Source organism: Malus sylvestris, chromosome 3 (genome assembly GCF_916048215.2).
Source record: "Malus sylvestris chromosome 3, drMalSylv7.2, whole genome shotgun sequence".
In the NCBI taxonomy this organism is placed as follows: domain Eukaryota; kingdom Viridiplantae; phylum Streptophyta; class Magnoliopsida; order Rosales; family Rosaceae; genus Malus; species Malus sylvestris.
In genome coordinates, this window is record NC_062262.1 from 4665851 (window position 1) to 4689130 (window position 23280).

A 23280-nucleotide genomic window follows, 5' to 3' on the forward strand; every position below is an offset into this window, starting at 1 on the left:
GGGAGTTGTGAGGGGAGGGAGAGCCAAGGAGGAAGCTCTTATTCGATATGGCTGAGTTTGGGTTGGGCGCAAAGGAGAGAAGAGAGAAATGATGGAGGGTTGGGTGGGAGTGGGGTTGGGTACGTAGAATAATCCCCAATTTTTTTTATTTTTTAATTCTTTTTAATCTTTTAATATCCACATGGCGCCTAGTCATTGTCCATGTGGGCGCCATGTCATCAATTAATGGAGATTTTAACAGAAAATTTAACGGATGTATGAAAGTGTCCCAGAATTATGACTTTAGGTACCACTCTGGGATGAAAAAAACATGATGTATCAAATGTTGAAAACTAAAATACTTTAGGGTAGTAAACTAAGATTAACTCATTTATTTTAAATGGGAAGAAGAGGGGAAGAGGGGGAGAGACAAAACGTGGGTGGGAATGGGAGTGGGAGGTTTTTGTCCTTTTTTTTTTTAATTTAGATATATCTTAACGAAGTTGATGTTTCAATAAAAAATAATAAAATTTAGATCTAGGAAATTACATTATTGTCCATCATTTTTTTTTGTGATAAAAGACTAAATAGTCTTTTCACTCTCTTTTGGTTGACAAGGAGTGTTCTATTAATAGGTCGTTTAAATAATGTCTTCCACAATTTGCCAAAAAAAGTGATTATGATACCAATATATTGAACTTATATAAGAATTACACTCCTACAGTGCTCCAGAAAAAATGAGTGTGATATCAAGATCATCTCTACACACACAAAAAAAAAAAAAAATCATTCGAATATGAGATTTCACCCTAATATCACCGAGACATTTTATGATAAAACTCGACAATAGATAATCAAGTTGGGACAATACAAGTGATATTGATGGTGAATTATTTTGGGCTTAAAAAATTTATCAGTACATTTTCCAATAGGAGATGCAAGTATTATAAACAAATTTCATATTTCGGATAGATCAATAATAATTTAATTTTTTAGTATAAGTTAATTGAAACAACTCTCTTCCCTAGCTAAATTAACAATTTTTTTTGGTCAGTACTGACACAGCGAATGTTATAAGAAAATGGATTACGAACAGTCACCCTTGAGTAGAATCTGGAACACCACAAGCGTGATAGAACTATTGAAACAAATATCAAAAGTCCCCCAAATAGAACACCAAGAAGGTGTATTTATAGTCCAACAATAAACCAAACCCGTCTAAAAAGGAAATGAAAACAAAAAACAAAACTATCAAAATCGTCCTTTAAACTTAAACTGTTGTTTTGCGACGCTCTAGTTGCTTTTCTATCCTTTCTGCTAGCTGCTCTCTTCATCAAATACCCCTTTCTAATATTTCTCTTATTTGACTTCTCCTTAATCGTCAAAATATTGATTGACCTAAAATAAAATATTGATGGATGTGAACGCTAAACTCATGAAAAACAAAATTGAATATAATCTTTCTTTTCCAATAATGAAATTGCATTCGAGTGCTGAATAATGCATTTTTTTAATCAAATTATATTTTATATCAAATTCATCTACACTACGAAGAGAGGAAAATTCAAACTTGAATGCATAAAAAAAGTACATTGTTCTAATCAACTTGATTAAATCCAAATTTGCAATTATGAAAAATATTGCATTCAACATTTATATGTGCATTTTGTTCACAAAAAAAAAAAAAAAAAAAAAAAAATTATACGTGCATAACTCTTCCGCTTGGCCAACCAGGGGAAGGCGTCATGTCATCATCCTTTGCTGCTGTACCACCAGAATTGAAGCTCTACAATTGATGTCCGGTGATGCAAGCAAGTCCCCTACGGTCCCTAGCTCCGGAAATTCACTCCATTCCGAAAGCCCCGCAGTCTGCTGGGACTGCACCATATGCCTTCTCCCAACTATAATTAGGTCATACTCATCTACCATAGACCGAAGCACTAAAGCCGTCTGAGGGCCATCTATCACAACCTCCTCCAAGTATATCACAAAACCCTCACCCACATCGTTATATCTAAAACCCTTCATTTCCTCGGCATCAAGTACACTATCCCAATCCGTACAGGCTTCAGAGTTTGCGGCAACAAGTCGGATCACAGTCAGGCTTATTGTGGAGTCGTTTGCCATTCTCTTGGCAAATGACAATGCTTCCCTATCGTCTTTCCCTCCCAAGAAGATTATAGCCACGGAGAAGGATGACTCGGGTGCTACAGCGGAGGTGGACCGTCCTAAATGGCCGCGGTCTACCAGGATTCCAACCGAACATGGGGCTCTTTCTAGGACACTGCAATTTAGGTTCCTTACGCTATTGTCTTCTGATTCCACTGACCCGTCCATCGACCATCTTCGGTGAAATGGGAGCACAATTAGGGAACAGAGTTTGTCCAATGCTAGGGTGCATATGTCTTCATGCATGTATTTTGGTGGAGAAATTGCTGTGAAGATGCTTAAAGATACAGCACCAAGATTTTCTCTAACAAAGTGATTGAAGTAAAGAATGACATTGTCTGAGTATGAAGTACTGGAAGTAGATTTTTTCTGCATTTGGTGGGAGATGAAAAGAGGAGAGGCTCTGCCCACTAATTCAATAAGGTGAAGGACATGAACAGCAATCGGGTTGTCTCTAGATGGACATGCTGCATCAAGTAGATTGATGAGTGCAGGCATGTTAGCTGACCTATGAATGCAAGCAAGTATTCTGAGCTCAGAATTCGGTTTCAAATGCATCATATTCCTTCTTTGGTAGCCGGCATATTTTCTAGAAGGATCATACAGGCAATTCACCAGGATTGGCATAAGAGTTGCAGTCACGATGACGCTAGTCATTGCCAAAGCGAATGCTGATTCACTGATGGTCTGCACAGAAAGAAAATGAGAGACAATTGTTCACAATGGCAGAGCGAGAAAAAAAAAAGTATCGGAGTCGCGTATATTTTTTAGGCCTATTTTTTACTGCATTAGCTCATCATATCAATTATCGTGTCTAATTATTAACAGATATAGAAATTGAATGTCACGATATCACGTGGTTAGCTAATGTGAAAATATGTCCCTTTATCTTACTTTTAACTTAAGAGACAAAAGGGTTCTGGGTAGGGAGAGAGATGGATACGTACCTGACTGTCTCTTAAATCGGTATAGGAGGCAAGATTGACAATGCCTTTGCAGCACAAAATGAAAGCAATTGATAAGGCATCGACGAAGGGCATGTTGCAATACAAGGGAACAATCAGACTGGCTATAAATTTGGTCACAAGAGCGACGAGGATGAGGATTCCATTAATTTGTGCAAAAGAGTCAGTTAAGATATGTTCCAGGGACCATAAATTTGTCCTCATTGCACTTGTAGTCACAAAGATGGGAAGCATCACATCAGAAACGAATATGTTGAGCTTTTCTTCAATAGCTGATCCTAATGGTGGTCCGGCTGGGACAGCCAAACCAAATATAAATGGGCCGAAATAAAAGCCCTGACCGTAAAGATGCGAAAGCAGGCCGGATAGGAGCACAAGAATGATGGTCATATTGACATAGCCTTTCTTGACAGGCCTATTTTCCGGGGTCTGCCTGATAATCCGCAACATTACCGGTCGAACTATGATAATCACAACAATAATATAGCCAACGGCTGCTGCTAGTGCCTTTATCATACCCCTTGTATCATGAGTCTCATTTCCCATTCTAGGAATTTGCCCCACTAATTGAAGGAACACACTGATTGTGTCACTGACTAATGCGGCAGACATGCCTAATCGACCAATCTCCGAATTCAGAATTTTCAGCTCCTCAAGAAGGCAAGCCACAACCGGAAATGGAGTCATTGAATGTAACAGAGTCATGAATGGAAGTTCAAACTGTTCGTGTTTGGTTAGGCTGAACATTTTAGCGTTGAGCGTGGCTTGGACAGCCATAGTGACTACTAAAGGCGCCACGACGCATGCAACACCAGTGTAAAAGCCTTTTTTACCTGTCCTTTTTATCATTCCCAAATCCATTTTCACTCCAATTAGAAACATGAAGAGCCCATAACCCAACTCAGACAGAAGACCGAGTGATTCTTGGCTGTTTACATTAAACAAGAAGTTCTTGTAGAATTCGTAGTGCCCAAGGAGTGTAGGGCTGAGGATTATGCCGGTCTACTTCACAAGAAACCATCTTAAGGGATCAGTAACAATTCAAGTAATCTTCGAGAGTACTAACTCTCCTCATATATTAGAGCACAAAAAAATATTCATACAAAGCAATGTTCTCTTGCCATTCTATTTGGCCATACTGTGAATCTGAGAGATCATTTATAGGGCCCGCTTCACAAAGTATTTAAACAATTGACCGTCCAACTTTTAAGTTTTCACTCAGAGTATTCCTATCAAAAAATCACCACAATCCAAAACCATTTGATCGTTCCATTAAATGGTAGTCATAATAATGTTTCTTTGAATTTGTCTAATTTTTTGTAAGGATGATTTATGAATGATATACTTAAATATAGATGGTTTGGATGGTTGAAAAAAGTTACAAAATGAGCATAAGAAGGTGTCCCTCAAATAAAATTATATGAGAGATCCTTCAACTGAAGATGATATGTGTAAATATATCACCACAATCCAAAACTATTTGATCGTTCCATTAAATTTAGTCATAATAGTGTTTCTTTGAAAAACGGTATCGTTTATTTTCTTCACTACAATTGGATGTTTTAATGGTTTTGGGTTTGTCCAATTTTTTGTAAGGATGGTATCTACTTAAATATAGATGGTTTGGATCGTCGAAAAAAGTTACGAAATAAGCATCACAAGGTGTCTCTCAAATAAAATTATTTTAGAGATCCCTCAACGGAAGATGATATGTGTACATATATATATCTTCTTCTTTTTTCAATAATTTTCATGCGTAATTTTAAACTTAAAATATTCTTCAGCAAAGCGAAAACCAAGTTACTAAACCAAATCATCGTTGGCTTAAATATATACATGAATACATGTTAGAAGAGTAAAGCCATATGCATGCGCATTGCTAATCATTCTCACATATACGCGGAATCCCTACCCTTATTTATTTTTGGATAGAGAATCCCTAGCTAATGATTAAAGCAATGTGATATAAATAGTTATATCAAAATAAGAGAGGGAAAAAAACACTTACTATAATTTGGCAGGTGAACCTTGGAACTCCAAAATAGCGAAAAACGAAATAGAAGGCTTGTGTGATGATAAAAATTAAAACCATCTGTATCTCCAGATTTGGAAGGGTATACAGCTGATTATCACTATCTGTGTAGTTTCTCGAGTACAGGCCAGGTGAATGCACGTTAGGAGGGAACTCGGTACACTCAGTAACTCTCGTTTCCGAACTGGTTAGGTTGGCCGCCGTGTGAGTCGCCATTGTTTCGTGCCTTGAAGCCTCCCTCGTGTTCTCTCTTTTTTTATCAGAAAGGCAAAGGAAGGAATGTAAGTTTGGGTTTCCTTCTGCAAAGTTTAAGATCGATACTGTTGTTATATATAATACTAGGGATAAGTAACAGTAATGAAACTAATTAACCTTCCAGCATAGACTCTGAATGTCTAGAAGCCAAAGTTGTTTAAATTCAAAGCTATTGGATGGACAGATGAATAGAAGAACGAATTCCAAGGCAACAAAAGTCAGTTATATGCAGGCTTGATATTAGGGTTTATTCGCAAGTTAGATAATAATAATAATAATGGATGGACAGATGAATAGAAGAACGAATTCCAAGGCAACAAAAGTCAGTTATATGCAGGCTTGATATTAGGGTTTATTCGCAAGTTAGATAATAATAATAATAATAATAATAATAATAATAATAATAATAATAATAATAATAATAATAATAATAACAATAATCATAATAATAATAATTATTATTATTATATTCACACATCTCAAATTACTTCTCCTACTGACACACCCCGTCCCGAAGGAGGGCATGCTGGCCATCACGTGAGAGTGACGTAACCATTTGCATTGTACGGAAGCTTTAAGATACAATTTATAATTTGATACACCCGAATGTGAGTCCTAATTTGATCCATTCTGTCAGAACCCCGCTGAATTCCTCGTAGTCACCACACCTCTGCAATTCTTTAACCTGGAGGGGCGCAAAACCAAAATTGAGTGGGTCAGTAAAACAAATCTTTTCAAATCCAACTTTTCTCAAAACATTGTAACCCCTCTCCGTAAAACTTGTATACTTTCCCAGAAATGTAAAATATAAATATACATATATATTCTCAATACTTCAATTCATTAACTCAACTTTTTTCAGTACAAATATGCCATGCCATGTCGGAATTCAACAGTTAAGTATGAATGCATCAACAATATTATATCAGGTGCAAGAAGTAATCAACCGGAGGCCCTCTAATGGCCCTGAACGATTGAACCTAGAGCTCAAAATCTATCACTCTCACTCTGCCGGAGTCACCTCTGTGACCTGTCCGGCCTTCTGCACATAAGTCGGAACCACCTAATGTAGTCTGTACGACTTAATGGTTAATATTACGCTCTAGTGCTTCTCTCATCAATCATCTGTGCACATAATCTAAGGTCACCCACCAGTCGAAATCTCACTAACACGCTACGACTGGCCCGTCGCACCCACTCCGCGTGGACTGTGCGACCAGCATCTACTTGGATCCAAGGCGAGCGTGCGATGCGGTGAATACTATAAGCACTAAACCATGGTGCAGGATTTGAGCTCAATATATATCAACATCATCATAACAGTAATTAAATACTCACCTGATACTCACCTGTGCGTCCGCCGCACCAATTCATACATATGCATCATATAACAATTCATATCATTTCATGCATGGCAATTCGATTTACATTTCCATATACTTTTCATATACTTTCATGCATAGCGTTTCAAATAATATATCTCATATACTTTTATACATTTTCATTTAAAGCATAATTTCATGCATTTTCAATTTCTGGGAAAACGGTAAGTGTATATGTATACGGAAAAACAAAACTGCCCACTCACAGAATACATCGACGTGTCGAAGGTCCCTGAGCCTCCCCTGGTCATGCCCAACGTCCGCATAAGCCTCGCCTATATGAGAAGTAACCAAATTGACATTATTTAACGCATAACCCAACTCTTAGCTAATAACTCCTCAAATATTGCTCAGTTTGGGTATATGAATATACCACCGTGACCTACACGACGTCACGAACCCGTACATATTTTTAGAAATAATTTTGGACCATGCACGCGCCCCCACGCGCCGGCAAGGCCACGGGTCTATGCGCGGCCCAAGCGCAGTAACCCTAACGGAAATCTTAACGGCGTCAGGAATATTCCTCGGAATATTCTGTTAACTTCTAACGGTAACCGTTAAAACTGACTAACGGCGTCAGAATATTCCGTCAAACTTGACGGAATATTCCGTCACCTTCAACCTTCAGCTCCGGCGATCGTCGCCGGCGCCGGAAACTGGGTAAACCTGCAACTTGAGTTTTCTCAGCCATTTCTTCACCATTTTCACCCAAATTTCTTCCTACATGCTCTAAATTAAGAGAGGAAGAAGTCCTTACCTTCAAAAACTTGTAAAAACGCCTGAAATTCGAAAGGGTAAATTCTCAAAAACCGGCCTTCATGGAACTCGTGATCCCGACGTCAAAACTTACCCAACGAAGTACTCCGAGCTTCGTGGGAACCTCCTAGAGCTCCCTGTGAGCTTAGATTTCCCTAAAACAAAACATATTCAAAGATCATGAACAGTGCTCTTCACGGGAACTTTTAAAACTACGTTTTCCGAAGTAGAACTTACCTGAAATGGATACCATCGTGATCGTGGAGGTTCCAGGAGTTTGATGGTGGTCTTAACTCCGTCGTTGGTGGAAGTTTAAGGTTGTTTTGTGGTTGGTTTGTTCGAACGGAGAAGAAGAGTGACAGAGAGAGTGAGAGAGTCGTGAGGGAAGAGAGAGAGAGACAACATGCAGAAAATAGGGAGAGGATTGAGGGGTGTGGGGATCCCACGTGGTCCTTTTCCAATCCCCAACTCCAAACCACAAAATTTTAACCTAAAAATCTAAGTTCCATCCTTATTAAATTCCATTTTATTTTCAAAACTTAGGAACCTAGATAATTATCAACGTGAGCTTCACATACTTAGTATTTCTTAAGGGCAATTTCGTCCATTCACAGCCACGAATGTAATATTTTGGAACGGGCTGTGACACCTACACCCTTTTAATTTTTTAATATTTTTCTTTCAAGTGTTAGTGGTGTGTAGAAAATATTAAAAATTTAAAAAGGTGTGAGAGAAGTAATTTGAGATGTGTGAATATAATCTCACTAATAAAAACCACTAGTGGCAAATATTGGTGGTTAAGTAGTTGACAATTTGTGTTTAATTTTGGAAAATGTTATTAGCAGTCCACAAATCTCATTCTACACTCCTTACAAGTGTATTTTTCTTTCTAATTATAGAAAATTTGGAGTGCAAAATGAGATTTTTGAAGTGTCAATAACAATTCTCTTAATTTTTTTGTATTTATATTTTGTGGGGCTTTGGTAAGATCGAATCACCGTGACGTCGGATTCTTCATCAAGGTTGCTAACATGTTAGTTTGACTGGCATTGACTTTTCTATAGAAAGTGGGTCATACAGAATGTATGAGTTGGCTAAGAAAGATAGATCATCATCTAAGGAAAGAAGCATATTTCTATAATTATACAAGAGACACCTTGTAAAACCATATAAAACCTTACTTAGTGCAAGAGTTGAGATAAAATTGATTGTGCAAATAACACCTTTGACTTTGTTAAGTTCATGCAAATTGAAATTGTTGGTGCCAAAACTCGATGGCGCTTGGCACGAGGTTCAACAGGTATATATTTCGAGTGTTGCGTTCGGCCTTGGTGTCACGGGATGACTTGAGAGAAAGAGAGAATAGGAGTGCTGTTGTTGGAGGCTGCCAATAAACAATGTTTCAATGTGTGTAAATTTGCGCGTAAATCTAACTTCTTAACAAAATGATTGTGTACCGAGTGGGATGCTAGTTCGGTTAAGTTCTTTTATATGCCTTGAGCCAACGAGGACTTCAAATTTAGTGTAACTTTGCGTATGCTTGGCTAAAAATTAAATAAAAGCGAAATAGAAACTAAAGTGAGAAACATAATGTAATCATTTCATGATGGAGTCATGACTACAAACCTTCGCATAAGTAAAATCTAAGTAGATGGGCCAAGCTACATAACTTGAAATGTAAATTGAGCGAAAATGTAAAGAGACCAATAAAACTCTAGCAAGATTCAATCCATGAAGGGCAAGATAATGATAGAGGAGTCCACTAAGATCAATGGTGTTAGATTGAACTTAGTACAAAACATGCACCTCATAGAGGAAATCAGGGTGGTTGGAATTGCACATTAATCGAATCATACTACGGGTGACAGAGTTGCAAGAGTTTTAGATCCTAGGGATTGCAATTTCACATAAACCGAATCACACCTCTTCACCGCCTCAGAGTCTGAGGTTGTCGCGGAAGAAGCAGAAGTTGTTGTTATAGTCGTAGGATTCGCCGGCGAGCGTGATGATGCAGGCGGATCGGAGGTCGAGGATTATGCTGCCGAAGGTGAGGAGGCGTACCAGGATGTTCCGTAGAGGGGTGTGTTTCGGTGCGGGCGACTCCATGGAGAATTTTTACGCCAGCGAATTAAGAAATCAAAAGTGAAAAGCTTGAAGACTTTTTATTTTAGGGTTTTGAAAAGGGGAAGGAGGAGGGTTTTGAAAACAGGGAGGGAAAGGCAATTTATGGAAAGTAACGATGGTGTACACTTGTCGAGTTATTATTGGCTGGTCCTTGCGAACGAGTCAGTGGGCATCGTTGTAGCCGTTGTATTTTGTTAGGGTTATAAATTTTGTCATATTTTGTCTCTCTAACATTACCTTAGGGTGTTTGCCGGTTTTTTTTTAGGCTAAGTGGAAATAAAACGATTTATTATTTTTTCCTACTCAAGTATATTTTCTGCTTTGAACTAACTCTTCTAGAATATGTATTAAGCTTCCCCTAATTATGTCTGATTTATGTAATTCTTTTAGTGTTTTGGTTACATGTCCTTGAAGTGTTGTACTTACACTAGGTAGCTTAAACTCCATAACAATAGTGTTGTTTTCAAATAGCTAGGGTTACATATATATTTTACAATTTCATCACTTAGAGTTTGCTAGTAAGTTCTATAAATATTCTAGTATACAACAAATCCAAAATACAATACTATAGTATCAATAAAAATAGAAATGTTCTTTGAACACTCGGGGAAATCTTGCATGTAAGAGAATGAAGAATTGATTTCAGTATCTAAAATTTTAAATTTAATAGACCATTCTCATGTAACAAGTACAGCGATGTTAAGAACATTGATCGATGCAAGTGAGTAATTGTCGATGCAAGTGAGTAACTGTCAATCGTTGATACAAGTGACTAAGGCAATGCATCAACGTCTGATAATTACTCTGCACACATTATTAAGTCAACCGTTGTCAACACCCGGGAGATGGAGTGGGGAGTGGAGTGGAACGCAAACGGAGCTCCTAAGTCCTAACCTTCCTCTAGTGTTATGTTTTGTCAACCCATATAGCTTGGAGAGGTTGGGGAGTGAGATGGAGGCTAGAGCGCATGGAGGATTTGGAGACGTAACTTATGCCGAGAAAGCATGGAAAATCCAGCTCAGCCTAAGTCTCTTAACCCTAAACATCAGAATTCCCATGCTGGCATCGACGAAGTGCAGGAGGCTCGTAAAGAACTGGTGGTGATATATGTTACTTGTAGATTGTAAAAGAGAACTATTATTGACATTCCAAAAATCTCATTCTACACTCCTTACAAGTGTATTTTTCTTTTCTGATATAGAAAGTTTGGAGTGTAGAATGAGATTTTTGAAGTGCTAATAACAATTTCCTTGCAAAAAGTGCACTATTAATTCCCAATGATACTACATATATGTTTGATAATGCTTAGATTATGATAAATGTCAAGGAAAATTTCTCAAAGTGATATTCTCTATGAATTCTCTGTCACCTCACAATTTAATGTCAATTCTATTACCAACATTATAAAACATTATACAAAAAAATATGAGGTTGCAGAAAGTTCCTAAAAATCTCTACTTTTAAAAGAATCTCCTAGCATTTCTCTGTTAATAAACTCCATGTATCTATTTCTGGGATATCTTTGTTTCTATATATCCAACATTTTCACCTACAAGTAATACCAACCTGTCTGGTTTTCCATATTCAATTCATGTCAAAAATCGCACAACATTTAAGGATAACCCACACTCCCACGTATCGTACACGTAAACAACAAACATCGGATGCGTGAGCTGCTTGTACTCTTAACGGATCATGAAACCCTAACTTTTGGCGCCATCTACAACTCACAAAACGACAAGTTGACAATCGCAGCATAAAACCGGGTTCACCAATAGATAAAGAGGAATAAGGAATAATTAAAAGGGAACAAAGAGCCGTAAATGAATTAAGAATTAATTTAAAAATGGATTAAGTAAAACAACCCATCTAATTAGATAAACTATTTGCTTGGTCTGTCGGTGCGTGTGTGAACACTGATCGGACAGGCCTCAGCATCCCATTGGGTGTGTGGACGCACCGTGTGGCTCACGCAGGTGTCTCTCTTATGATCTTATCCACCCCACCCACTAAGAATAACTTTTTTTTATTTATTTCTTGGGGAATTACAAATTTTCCACTCAAACTTTTGGTTTTCCCACTTTGGTTTCTAAATTTTATTTCATCTCAATTAATCCTTGGATTTCAGAAAGATGTGTTTTTTTAATCATATTTAGAATTGTTTTGCGGTGTGCTCTGTTTACTATTCTTTTGTACTCTCTTCTCTTTACTACACGATAGGTCAGTAAAGTGTGAGCGGATGCGAAGAAGGAAACGCCAAACACTCGTGAAGAGACACAACACCAACTCCCAAATAACACTACAAAATAGCACAAGACTTAAAAGCACATAGTAAATGGTCATCTAAAAATTCTAATACAACCAGGAAGGTCACAAAAGACAATAAGTCCCAACCCAAGGTTGCTTTTTCAGATTATCAAGAAATTTAGATCTTTCGTCATTTGTTATTTTTTATCACGAACAATACTATTATTTCAAAGTACATTAAAGAAATAAAGGGTTTGAACTAAAATAGCAATAGGCTGAACACTCTAATGACCAGGACAATTCCTTACAAAGTCTATATAGTGTTTTAAGGACGGAAACGCAACAAAAATATTTGGACACGAAATGAGATATTCCCACAATTCAGAGGGCTTATTCGTAATAAACAAATAGTTAGAAGATGGACCATAATGACTATTACCATTCATGACCCAATACTATGAATGCGGCTTAATATGAGCTGGACCCACCAAAGGGACCATCCCAGAAGTGTCCATGTGGGAAAGTAACAAATAAAAGGAAATATACAAAATTGACCTTGACCAACTTGTGCACTAAGTAATGCAAAATCTCCAGCTCAACATATTTGACCAATTCAAACCTCAGCTTAAGATGTAACTGATGACGATTGCAAATCTGACTACCGGTTGTGTTGTTTATACTCATTTTTACTTTTACATATATCTCAAATCTCAACAATCGGATCAAACGGTTGTAGATGATCGAAAGGTAAAAATTAACAAATAAAAAAGTATAAGAAGTAAAAAGATGTGAATGAATAACATTGCTCGTAATTAAAAGATATCACCTAATAAGTCCCACATCTTCTAGATGTTTTTGGCTTATAGAGAACAAAAGCGTATGTAACTTAAGTAATTAAGAATGATTTATTTTTATATAACGATTATGAGTTTCAGATGGATCATTTGAAACTGCATGTAAAATTTTCTACATTTTTGAAGTTAATGAGAGGGAAAAGAATCTTCATTTCAATGGTATAATATTGAACTAAAATAAACATATGTGGGATACAAAAAATTGATTCGAGGCTCTTTAGCTGGGATAGCAAAGAAAACCCTCAAAACAATAAAGAAAGAAAAAAAATGAAAAACCATTGACAAACTTTCTTCCTACGTGCCCATACAATTATGAATATACATTAAACAACCCCTGTAATTCTAAAAAAAATATACACAACACAATAAACAAACAATATAAGAAACGAATGGAAAGAACCCGACTGCGTGTGAGTGATTATCCTATTGGTTTAATCCCTTTCCCGAAATATGAGGCTTCAAAAAAAAAACCCTATCAGCACAGCAATGATTCAAAAAATGCATCATCCCTTGGCTCTTCCTTGGCTTTAGAAAATATGTCACTAAGCTGTGTTTGGTTCATGTATGATCCCACGGAGTTTCCGTCGAACCCCACGAATCCGTAACTTCCCGGGCTCTGCAGCATCTCTAGGCTAAAGGGAGCTTGCCCTTCTGATGTTGGCTGCCTCAAGTTTTGAACAGAGTTGGTATTAGCGGAATTGTTAGTGTGGTGAGTTATAGGCCTCATTGCTGAAGCTACATTGTTGTTGTTGTTTGGTATAGGCCTATTGACAGCAGCATGGCTGCCGCTGCCACGAGCGGCAGGGACGTCGTGGTTGTGCTTCCCTTCATAGGTTGTGATCACTGCTCTAATATCGTGAGAAGCTCTTTCAACATGCTTTCTCACTGGACATCCTGGATTTGTGCACTTGTAGTAGCTCCTGCAATTTCACAAAAATAAATAAACCTTTTGCCAAAAGAATACAAAAATACATGCATTCCCATCAAAAGCAATTCATATTTCAAAAGTTTGAAAAAGTAAATATCAAAATCGTGATTAAGGGGAGGGTTTTAACTTTTTACCTCGGATTTGGGTTGCCTTTTACCACTTTCTGACCGTACTTCCTCCATCTGTATCCATCATCTAGAATATCAATGTCACTCGTTGTCTGAACTACAACTCTAGGCTCTCTCACTGTTCTATTCCCAGGTGCTGAAATTCCTTCATTGTGATCAGCTTCATTTTTCCTGTACGGCCATGGGAAAAAAAAAGTCCAATTAATCTCACAAATACTGGCACCAAACACACAAATAATGTACACATAAATCAAGGCTATAAATTTTGACACTTCTCCGGAGATCGATATAAAATTATAAAATAACCAATTTGTAGCGCAGATGGTTAAAACTAGTGTCAAAACCGATACCCTTAAGTAATCAAACTTACCATCGTTTTGCATTAGGTTCATCTTCATCAAACTCCTCCCCTCCTCCTGACTTGCTCCTCTGAGAGCTCTGCTCAAAATCATCGTCCCCGATCGATATCGATGAATGCTCAGGAGTTCCAATGGAATCCATTTGTGAATTGCCATGATTAGCATAAGTTTGATCTGGGATTTCATTGGTGTTGGTGGGATTCAAAGCATGAATTGCATGAGAATTTGATGATGATTTTCTAGGGTTCTGTGGCTTGGGATGGTTGTGATTGCCCTTGTAAACAATCTCAGTGATTTGTCCATCCAATGACCTCTCTACTTTTTTCTTAGTTGGGCAATTAGGGTAAGTGCACTTGTAATAGCTTCTGGGATTTTCACTTCCCTTCACTTGTTTTTGACCATATTTTCTCCAATTGAAACCATCATCCGACTTCCTGCTCAAGGTCTGAGCTTGCTGGTGGAAACCGCCATTCGCCGGAGCATTACTCTGGAGAGTCTTGGTGGTCAATTCAGATGACAAGGTCTGAACAGAACCATATTCTTGCTTTGGGAGTTCTTGAGCCTGAAAGTAATTGTTGTTGCATGCCTGCTCTTGTGTCTGAAAGAAAGAAAAAGTAATCAATTAGTTGCTAAACAATCAATCTTGTCGATAAATGATATCAAATTTGAAGAAAATTGAGTTCTTGGTTTTAATAAAGACAGGACGCCCTGCACAGAGACGGACCGTATGACAAAATACGACATTAAGGAAGTGAAAAAACAGATTACATACAGTTTGAATTGAGGTGTTTGAGGATTGAAACATTGACGATGATGAAGAAATGGGAGGTCTTGCTTGGGTTTGGAAGGAGAAGTCTGAGTGGTTCTTGCTCTCCTGTTTTACATTCTGTTGGTTGTTCTTCCAATTGAAGGCCCCACGAGCTGCAAAGCTTCCAGTAGTTGGGGATGGAAGAGTCTGGTCAAAAATAACACAAAACAAGAGAAACACAATTAGTAAAATTATCAAAACAAAACAGTATTACAACTAACAAAACATTACCCAATAATTAAACAGCAAAATTAACAAACCCCAGAAAAGTAAAGTTCAGAAAATCAGAAGACTTTGACTTCAGAAATGAAAAATATCACACAAATATCCTCCTTTTCAATTATTCTTTTTGAATATATCTTAATTTCTTCATAATCCCAACTGGGAAAACTGCAGAACCCAAGAAAACAGAAATCTAAAATATATAAACATAATATATACACACACACATATACATATACATATACATACGTTTGAAGCATTTAAGAGAACAGGAGAGTCAAGAAGCTCAGCTGGGCTCAACCCAGGTGGGATAGCAAAGTAGGAAGATGGAGATATAGAGGGAGGAGAAATGGGCAGTGAGGGCGGCGGTAGGGACTTGAATTTGGGTACGCCGGACCCAGTACGCTCTGCAATTCGATCCGACAGCCCGCCCTGGCCGATGTATCTAGGTGGGTTCGAGTACTCATCTGTGCCGGCATCTAAGAGGTCAGAGAAGGAGTTGGTCATGAATGGGTGCGTTGAGAAAGTGAAGGCTGCTGAGTGTGAGTTTGCTGAGGTTTCTAAGCTCCCTGAAGAGGAGGCCATCAATCAAGAGAAAGAAAGACAGGAGAGACAGAGAGACAGAGAGATCAGTTTTGAGTCGAAAAATGGAAACTGACTTTAAGAGATTACTGTGGAAGAAGAGAAGATGGTCACGTATTGCACAAGGCTCTCTGTTCTTTCTTCTCTTTGTCTTTTAGGGAGGTTTCTGAGAAACTCAGGGCATGTTTGACCGTTGAATAATTTTTTGTTACTTTTTTCGTTACCAAAAAAAAAAAAAAAACGTTTTTATTTCGAATTTTTTGTGGTCAAAGTTCGTGGGTTTGACTGGTTGGCGGCCTTACTAATTGTATTTATATATTTATTTTAAGAAATATCAATTTGGAGATTTAATTTGTAAACCAAAATAATTAATAGCAACTGAATAAGATACATTATGAATAATGTATCTGATCTAATGGTTCAAATTCAAGTCATCAACTAATATATATCAATCTCATTCTCTTTATAATTTTCATTTTCTCTTATTCGCTACCAATTATATAAATTTGAATTTGATATGGGTTATTAACTTATTAGAATATACTTATATTGTAAGTCTGTTGTTGGAACTTTTTGTAATTATTCAGTATTACGATTCACATTATTCTTAATTTTTCATTCAACGAGTAAAGTCCAATACTTTGGTTTAAGATTGTTTTGTATGTTTTTTTTATAACATACGATAAAGTTTGTAATAATTTTTAGTACAATTTGTTTTTTTATTTTTATGTTTATATTATAAAGAAATTATTAGGAGCCAATCTATGATTGGTTGTTTTGACTCCCTAATTTATGAAAGAAAATTGAGGTTTCATTCTTAAACGAATTATAGTAATACAAAGAGTGATCCAACTCACTATAAGCCTTTAAAAATAAAAAATAAAAAAAAATAAAAAAACTCTAAGTCTACGAGATTATCTAATTTCCAACGTGAGATTCACACTTTCAATAAGATTCATCCACCCGCTTAAGTTGTTATCTACCGTACCAAACCTTGAGTAATGAAGACATAATCATGTTTAGTCCAGTGATTTTTCGATTCAAACCATCACGTGAAACATTAAAAATATACTTTTAGGTGCCTTTCTTGCTTCCTTTTAGTTTCTTCTTAATTATAGTCTTCGAATTTATCTAAAAGCATGTATTCCCCAATTACTTTTACCCTTTTCATAGAACTTTTTCTTTATATTTTCTTCTTCATGTAAATATTGAACTATGTGTTTAAAAACAACTCTTCTTAATCTACCGGCCATGATTGCTTTTGGACGTTTACGAAAAATCAAAGATGTTAAGAGAAGAGTTAGATAAGCTACATTAAGCTAATGCTTAATTAAGAGCATAAAATAATATTTGAAATCCATTAATTTGAAACTTGTATGATACTCTAAAAGGAAATGAGGGGATTTCAATTAGAACTTGAAAGTAACATGACCGAATATTAAAATTCAGGAAAAACCAATGTGATTTGCGGATTAGCACAACCAATTAGCTATAAGATAGTGCTTTCTTGTTTATTAGATGCACCTAATATGAACTGTTTAATTCCAAATTGAAAAGGTTAAGATGGACTATTAGCTATTAACAATTAAACATGTGTGATTATTATAAGGTTGACTACATTGCACATTCTTTCAGTTTGGGGTGATTTTTAAGATGCACCACGAAATTTCAATTTTCTCATATTGAACCCTGAGATATTGAAATGATAACTCATTGAAATTGACGATGTGATGATTTTGAGACCCTTAGGCCATCTCCAACCGATGGCTGGCCAGAGGGCTCGTTTTAGCCCTCTGGCCCTCCAAGATTCTCCAAGATATTAATATTTTAATGAACAGTACAGGGCCATATTTGCCTCCGTCTCCAACCGAGGGCCAGAGGGCTCGTTTTAGCCCTGTCACAAAAAACCGTCTCCAACCGAGGGTCATAGGGCCAAACATAATTTATTATTTAAAAACTACAATTTAAATTCAAATCTTGTGAAATAGAAGTTATAGGAAATAAAATATGAATCAAATTTATGTTGGTTTTATGTTGTATAATTTGTATGTTGGTTAATGTTATTTAATATTATTTCATATTGTTTAATGTTGTTTCATGTTACTTAATTTAATTTAATGTTGTATAAATGGCCTAGGAAAAAAATAGAATTGAAAAAAATTATGAAACAAATTTTGTGAAATAGAAGTTATAGGAAATAAAATATGAATCAAATTTTGTAAAATAGAAGTTATAGGAAAAAAATAGAATTTAAAAAAAAATTGAAACAAATTTTGTAAAATAGAATTGAAAAAAAATTTGATTAATATGAAAAGGAAAAAAAAAGGGAAAAAAAAAAGTTCAAAAAAAAAAAAGAAAAAAAAAAGGCCTAATAATACAACGGCTACTAGCCGTTGTATTCAAAAACATTCAAACTATTAGTGTCGGTTATAACCGACACTAATAGCAGAACTATTAAAAAAAAAACAAACCTTTTAATGCTGTCGGTTTTAACCGACAGCAATAGGAAATATTAAAAAAAAAATAGCCAGCCAGCGGGCTGGCTGGCTGGCCGAAAGCAGCCAGGCCTCCAGCCCTCTCCGATCCCGTGGCCCAGATTCCAGAGCCCTCTGGCCTAGCCCTCGGTTGGAGACGGTTTTAGGGCTATTTTCGGCCCTCTGGCCCTCTGGACCCTTCGGTTGGAGATGGCCTTATATGAACTAATGTGTAAGCCTAAATTTAATTTTAGCTGTAAATTGAGCTAGTTTGTGGTGCCTCACTCGAGCTGTATCTTTTAAGCTGGCAAGTGGCAAGGATCCTACGTGAGATATTTCCAGAAGTGCAATCTAGAAGATGCATGACATATACATCTCCTACCGTGTCAAAAGGGGCATTGTCCACTGGCCATGCAATCTAGAAGTAAAGCATCTCAAATCTCTGTGAAAAGGGAAACCGCTAGGAAAGAACTTATAACGACACACCTAGTTTATTCTCCTTTTACGAAAAATCTTTAGTAATTACGTATAATTGCATTCTACAAAAATCAAACAGCCTGTATTGATTAATGTTGATTTGTCTAAGAGCAGTTCCACCGTGGGAAAGGCCTCCCAGGACTATCCACTATTTAATCCACCTAATGAACAATAATTGTCTTTAATGAACATTAATTGTCTTTTGCATTTGTACTCTTACACTTGAATAGCCCTGACAATAGGTAAATAAAATAATAGTATTTTTTGCAACTTGCTCGCGTCACTCCCTCTTTTTCCACTCATCTTTCTCACTTCTCTCCATTTTTTTGAAGTTCCTCTCTCTCTCTCTCTTTAAGCTCTCGACACTTTCACTCTCTCTAGAGCTCCGAGAGCTCTCACCTACTTTCCTCTTCGAAAATTAAACTAATCAAACTCCAAAACCATGAAACCTTAATCTCTGGGACTAAAGGATCCTAGCTATACCGTTTCATGCGTCATCGGACCATCATTGTGTAAACCACCATTGAAGCCGAGAGCTTCAAGATCTGAAACTTGAACCCATGTGAGGTTCTCTATGCAAATCTTGTTTCATTACATCTTAATGTTGTTTGGGACAAGATTTGTGGTGATTTTCCAGTTCAAAACCAGAGGTTTAACCCTATGCAATTTCTCTGAAACCTTGCCCAGTTTTTGGTCACCTCATCGAAGCAAACTCCAGCAAGTTTGTGGGTTCTAGAGCTCTTGCTCAATTCGAAAACTTTGAGCTGGCCTCGTCCTCTGCAAAGCAGTGGTACTCATACGCAAGCTTGAGGAACTCAAACCGCCACATAAGCAAGAGAACGAAGTCGCGGTCTTGGCGGTCATGTGATCCACTCTCCAAGGCGACGGTGGTCACGAAGCGGAGACATTGGGGAGAGTCGTCGTCACCGTAGCCCATCCATTGTGAGACGATGACGTCGTTCAAGAACGATGAAGGTTGAGAGAGAAAAGGAAGTCCTACCATGTGGCTGAAGTCACCGTCGCCCTAACGTCAGCCCACGTCAAATTGCCTTCGGGCGCTCGGGCCAGCAAGAATCGACAGGCCTGGCACTTGGACCTGCTCGGGTTGTCTTGCCAGCCAACACTAGGCTTCCTCCCTCGGGCAATCAAGCCTTGTTATGTAGCTTGTCCCTCGAGCACGAGCTCCTGTTAGAGCTGCTCTAACGGTTGACAAAATTTCTGAAGTTGTAAGGGCCACTTTGTCTGACTAATCAATAAAAAAATATTAGTGCCCATCAACTTTCATTATTCTCCTCATCCATCTCTCTCTCTCCCTCTCTTTACTTTCTCTTTGCTTCTCTGAATCCCTTTTTGCAGACTAGTCACAAACCACCACCATCAGCCCTGCTTCGATATTTTGTTGTGGAGCCAAAAATAATCATAAGGTGACATGTGAATTTTTGGGTAAAAATGACAAAATTACTCTCAAGGCACACCGGGATTTCTACGCGCGAGCAGTACTGGGCAATCATCCCTCAACCAAGTCAAAAGTGCCCAAAATAGGTAACAATGCAAAATCTATTTCGTCCATCCTCATCAAATCATTTCCACAAGGTAACTCCCAAATCATTCCTCTTGTATTATATTAATTAGCTAATCAATTAGGAAATTATTCTATTAATTAGCCAATTAATTGATTTATTATTCAATTATTCCTAATTAGCTACAAATCATGAATGTCACTCAAAATACCAACCAAGTGGTTAGTCCTCCTCCTCCTAAAGGGGCCGGCCACACCCCTATAAATACCATCTCATTCTCTCCAAAACTCAATTCCAAGTCTCTTGCTAAATTCTCTAAATTCTCCAAACATTTTTCTCTCAAAATTTTAACTTTAGCATCGGAGGTTCTTCGACCAAAGCCCCCCCCAACTCATCATGGGCGTTTGAGGCTCTTGGTCTTGACGTAAGGTGTTATTTGTTTTGTAAGTGCAATTTTGTCCAAGAAAGAGAAGGCAGAAATTTGCAACCACAATTGTCATGTTGCAAACCACCACCGCCGCCTCAAACCCAGACCAATAGCCTAGTTTAACACCACAACCACCCAATGAAGCATATTCAATGCCAGCTCACCACCACAAGCACCCATATCAAATTGAACCACCATCACCACCCAAGCGAATTACTAATTTCTCCGTCTAAAGCAACCACTTGGGAATATTTTCTGGAGTATTCAAAACTCAAATATTTTTAATATTCATTAGATTTTTGATTAAAAATTAATGACCGAAATGTTACATTTGAAAACTTAAAAGCATAAAATATTCCGGAGGACCATAAAATTTTCATCTTCCATAATGGAAAGCATCATGTATGCTTTGATCACATAAAGGCTTCTTTGTTGGTTTGGCTTTTTTATTAGTAAGATACATCATATGATTCTACTAAGTGGGTATACTAAAATTTTAGTCATTTTTTGCAAAGACAAAAACAAGAGAGTACTTTCAAATATAGTAATCCACCTCGTGGGTTTTCATATGCAAGGTTTTCTAGGATTACTTTTCTTATTTACACAATTCAACTTTCTTCATCTTTGACCCTCTATACCTCTTAAACCATATGAAAATGTGAAGTTCTGAGTTCAACCGAATCAGATGAAGTCTTCAGTCTTGTATCTCATGCTTATTGATTCCTTCGAAAGTGTTTTTTTGGTTAATTATTCGTTTGATACAGTACAATCTCTCTAAAGTAATATTTTATAATTAGAATAATTTCTTTAAAATTACAAAAAAAAATATGATCTCAACTTGAGACCAGTTGCTTATAGAAATAAAATCCCCATGTAATAATTGTTTTTTTTTTCAACACATGTAACAATTGTTAATGAGTACAAAATAAGCAATGTCACATATAAAAGTTTGTGAATTAAAATATTTCTTTACAGTTGTTTAGGACAACGCATTAATTTTTAGAGTTGATGTCATGTCATTAAACTTGTGTTACATAATACTTTGTCAACATGAATACCTTCATGTTAAAGCCAAAATATTTATAACTTCTCAAGCATATTTATAGCTTCTTGGCATGAAACTTTTGGTATTCCTATATGACATTCTCATGAATTCTACTTAATAAGTCAATAAATAGCCCCTTGTTAACTTCACTTTTATAAAGTAATAATCACTTTAAAATTCTAAAATTGATTTGGTCTCAACTTTATAACGTTATAAAAGTTTTAATATTATACTTTTTGACAAAACAAATAAAAAAGAAGAAGAAATAAAAACAAATAAAATTATATATAGTCAAAGCAGAATTTTCGCATGGACTGAGTGTCCATCACTAATCTAGGGTTGAGAGCCCGTCTCGATAAACAATTATCGTTGATGTGAAAAGACTAAAATGCCCTTAAGCGTTGAGATGTGTTGTGTGTAATATGCTATTAGAAGTGGACTAATATTGTTAAATTCCTAAGTTTTTGGGACCAATTGGAACTAAAGGAAATTAGTGGTGATTGATTGGTGACTTTTGGACCACACACACTACACCTCACTTTCTCTCTCTCACTCCCGTACATTATCCACCTCACTTTCTCTCTCTCACTCCCGTACATTATCTCTCTCTCAGACTCACACTCTCTATCTCTTTTTCTTCTCCGTACGGACCACACCTAAACCAAGCCAAATCTTCACATATTGAGGGATTTAAGGTCACTATCTTGTTCCTTGTGACCTTATGAGTTGAATGGTACTATTTTCTGGGATTAGAACCTTCATTTTCCCTGAGAACCCAAAAATATGCATTGTTCATGCACACGTAAAAACGAAGGTTTCTGTGATTTTGGAGATCATAGGGAGCTTCTAGACGTCACCACGAAGCTCGGAGTAGTTTGTTGACGTGTTTTGGACGTCGGGACTGTGAGTTTCAAGCTTGGCAGGATTTTGTGGAATTTCTCCGGCAAAATCCCGTGACTTTTGGAGCTTCAAATTGTAAGGTTGTGTTCTTCATGATTAGAGCTTCATTTTGGTGAAAATTTCATGGAAATTGGTGTTGAATTGGCTAAGATATTAAGGTTTTTCAATTTCCCAGTTTTCCTACGACGACGAGGAATCCGGCGAGGAATCGAAGAAGATGAGATATTATTCCGTCAGAGTTGACGGAATATTTTGACGTCGTCAGGTAAACTTAACAGAATCCATCAGCTTTTAACGGAATATTCCTAACGGGGTTAGAGAATCCGTCAGGATTCCCTACGCGTGGCGGCGCATATTGCCGTGCACTCGCCGGCGCGTGGCTATGCATGCGGGGTCAGAAAATTATTTTGAAAATTTGGGGATGATCCTAAGGTTGTGTAGGCCATTGTGGTATATCCATATACCCAATTTGAGCTTTATATAAGAAGTTATTAGCTATAGTTGGTTATGTACTTTAATAACGTTATTTTAGTACTTCTCCTATAAGCGAGACCTATCCGGAGGACGAGCGTAGCCAAGCTAGGCATGGGGGTACGACCCCGTTGCATATCTGTGAGTGGGCATTTATTTTCAGTATATATATA

General features: G+C 37.1%; 2 protein-coding genes across 2 annotated transcripts; both read right to left on the bottom strand.

Annotated features, from left to right (window-relative positions):
• Positions 1–1658: 1658 nt before the first annotated feature.
• On the bottom strand, positions 1659–5361 carry LOC126615468 (cation/H(+) antiporter 4-like). The gene is made up of 3 exons (XM_050283294.1): positions 5203–5361; positions 3096–4115; positions 1659–2835 (listed from the first exon to the last, which is right to left on the bottom strand). Exons 1-3 carry the CDS (start codon positions 5359–5361, stop codon positions 1723–1725), a joined length of 2292 nt encoding a protein of 763 aa, XP_050139251.1. The 3' UTR covers positions 1659–1722.
• A 7552-nt stretch (positions 5362–12913) lies between these two features.
• On the bottom strand, positions 12914–15911 carry LOC126616219 (probable WRKY transcription factor 26). The gene is made up of 5 exons (XM_050284234.1): positions 15461–15911; positions 14954–15136; positions 14193–14779; positions 13829–13993; positions 12914–13686 (listed from the first exon to the last, which is right to left on the bottom strand). The coding sequence occupies exons 1-5, from the start codon at positions 15794–15796 to the stop codon at positions 13242–13244; spliced, it is 1716 nt and encodes a 571-aa protein (XP_050140191.1). The 5' UTR covers positions 15797–15911; the 3' UTR covers positions 12914–13241.
• Between the last annotated feature and the right edge of the window lie 7369 nt (positions 15912–23280).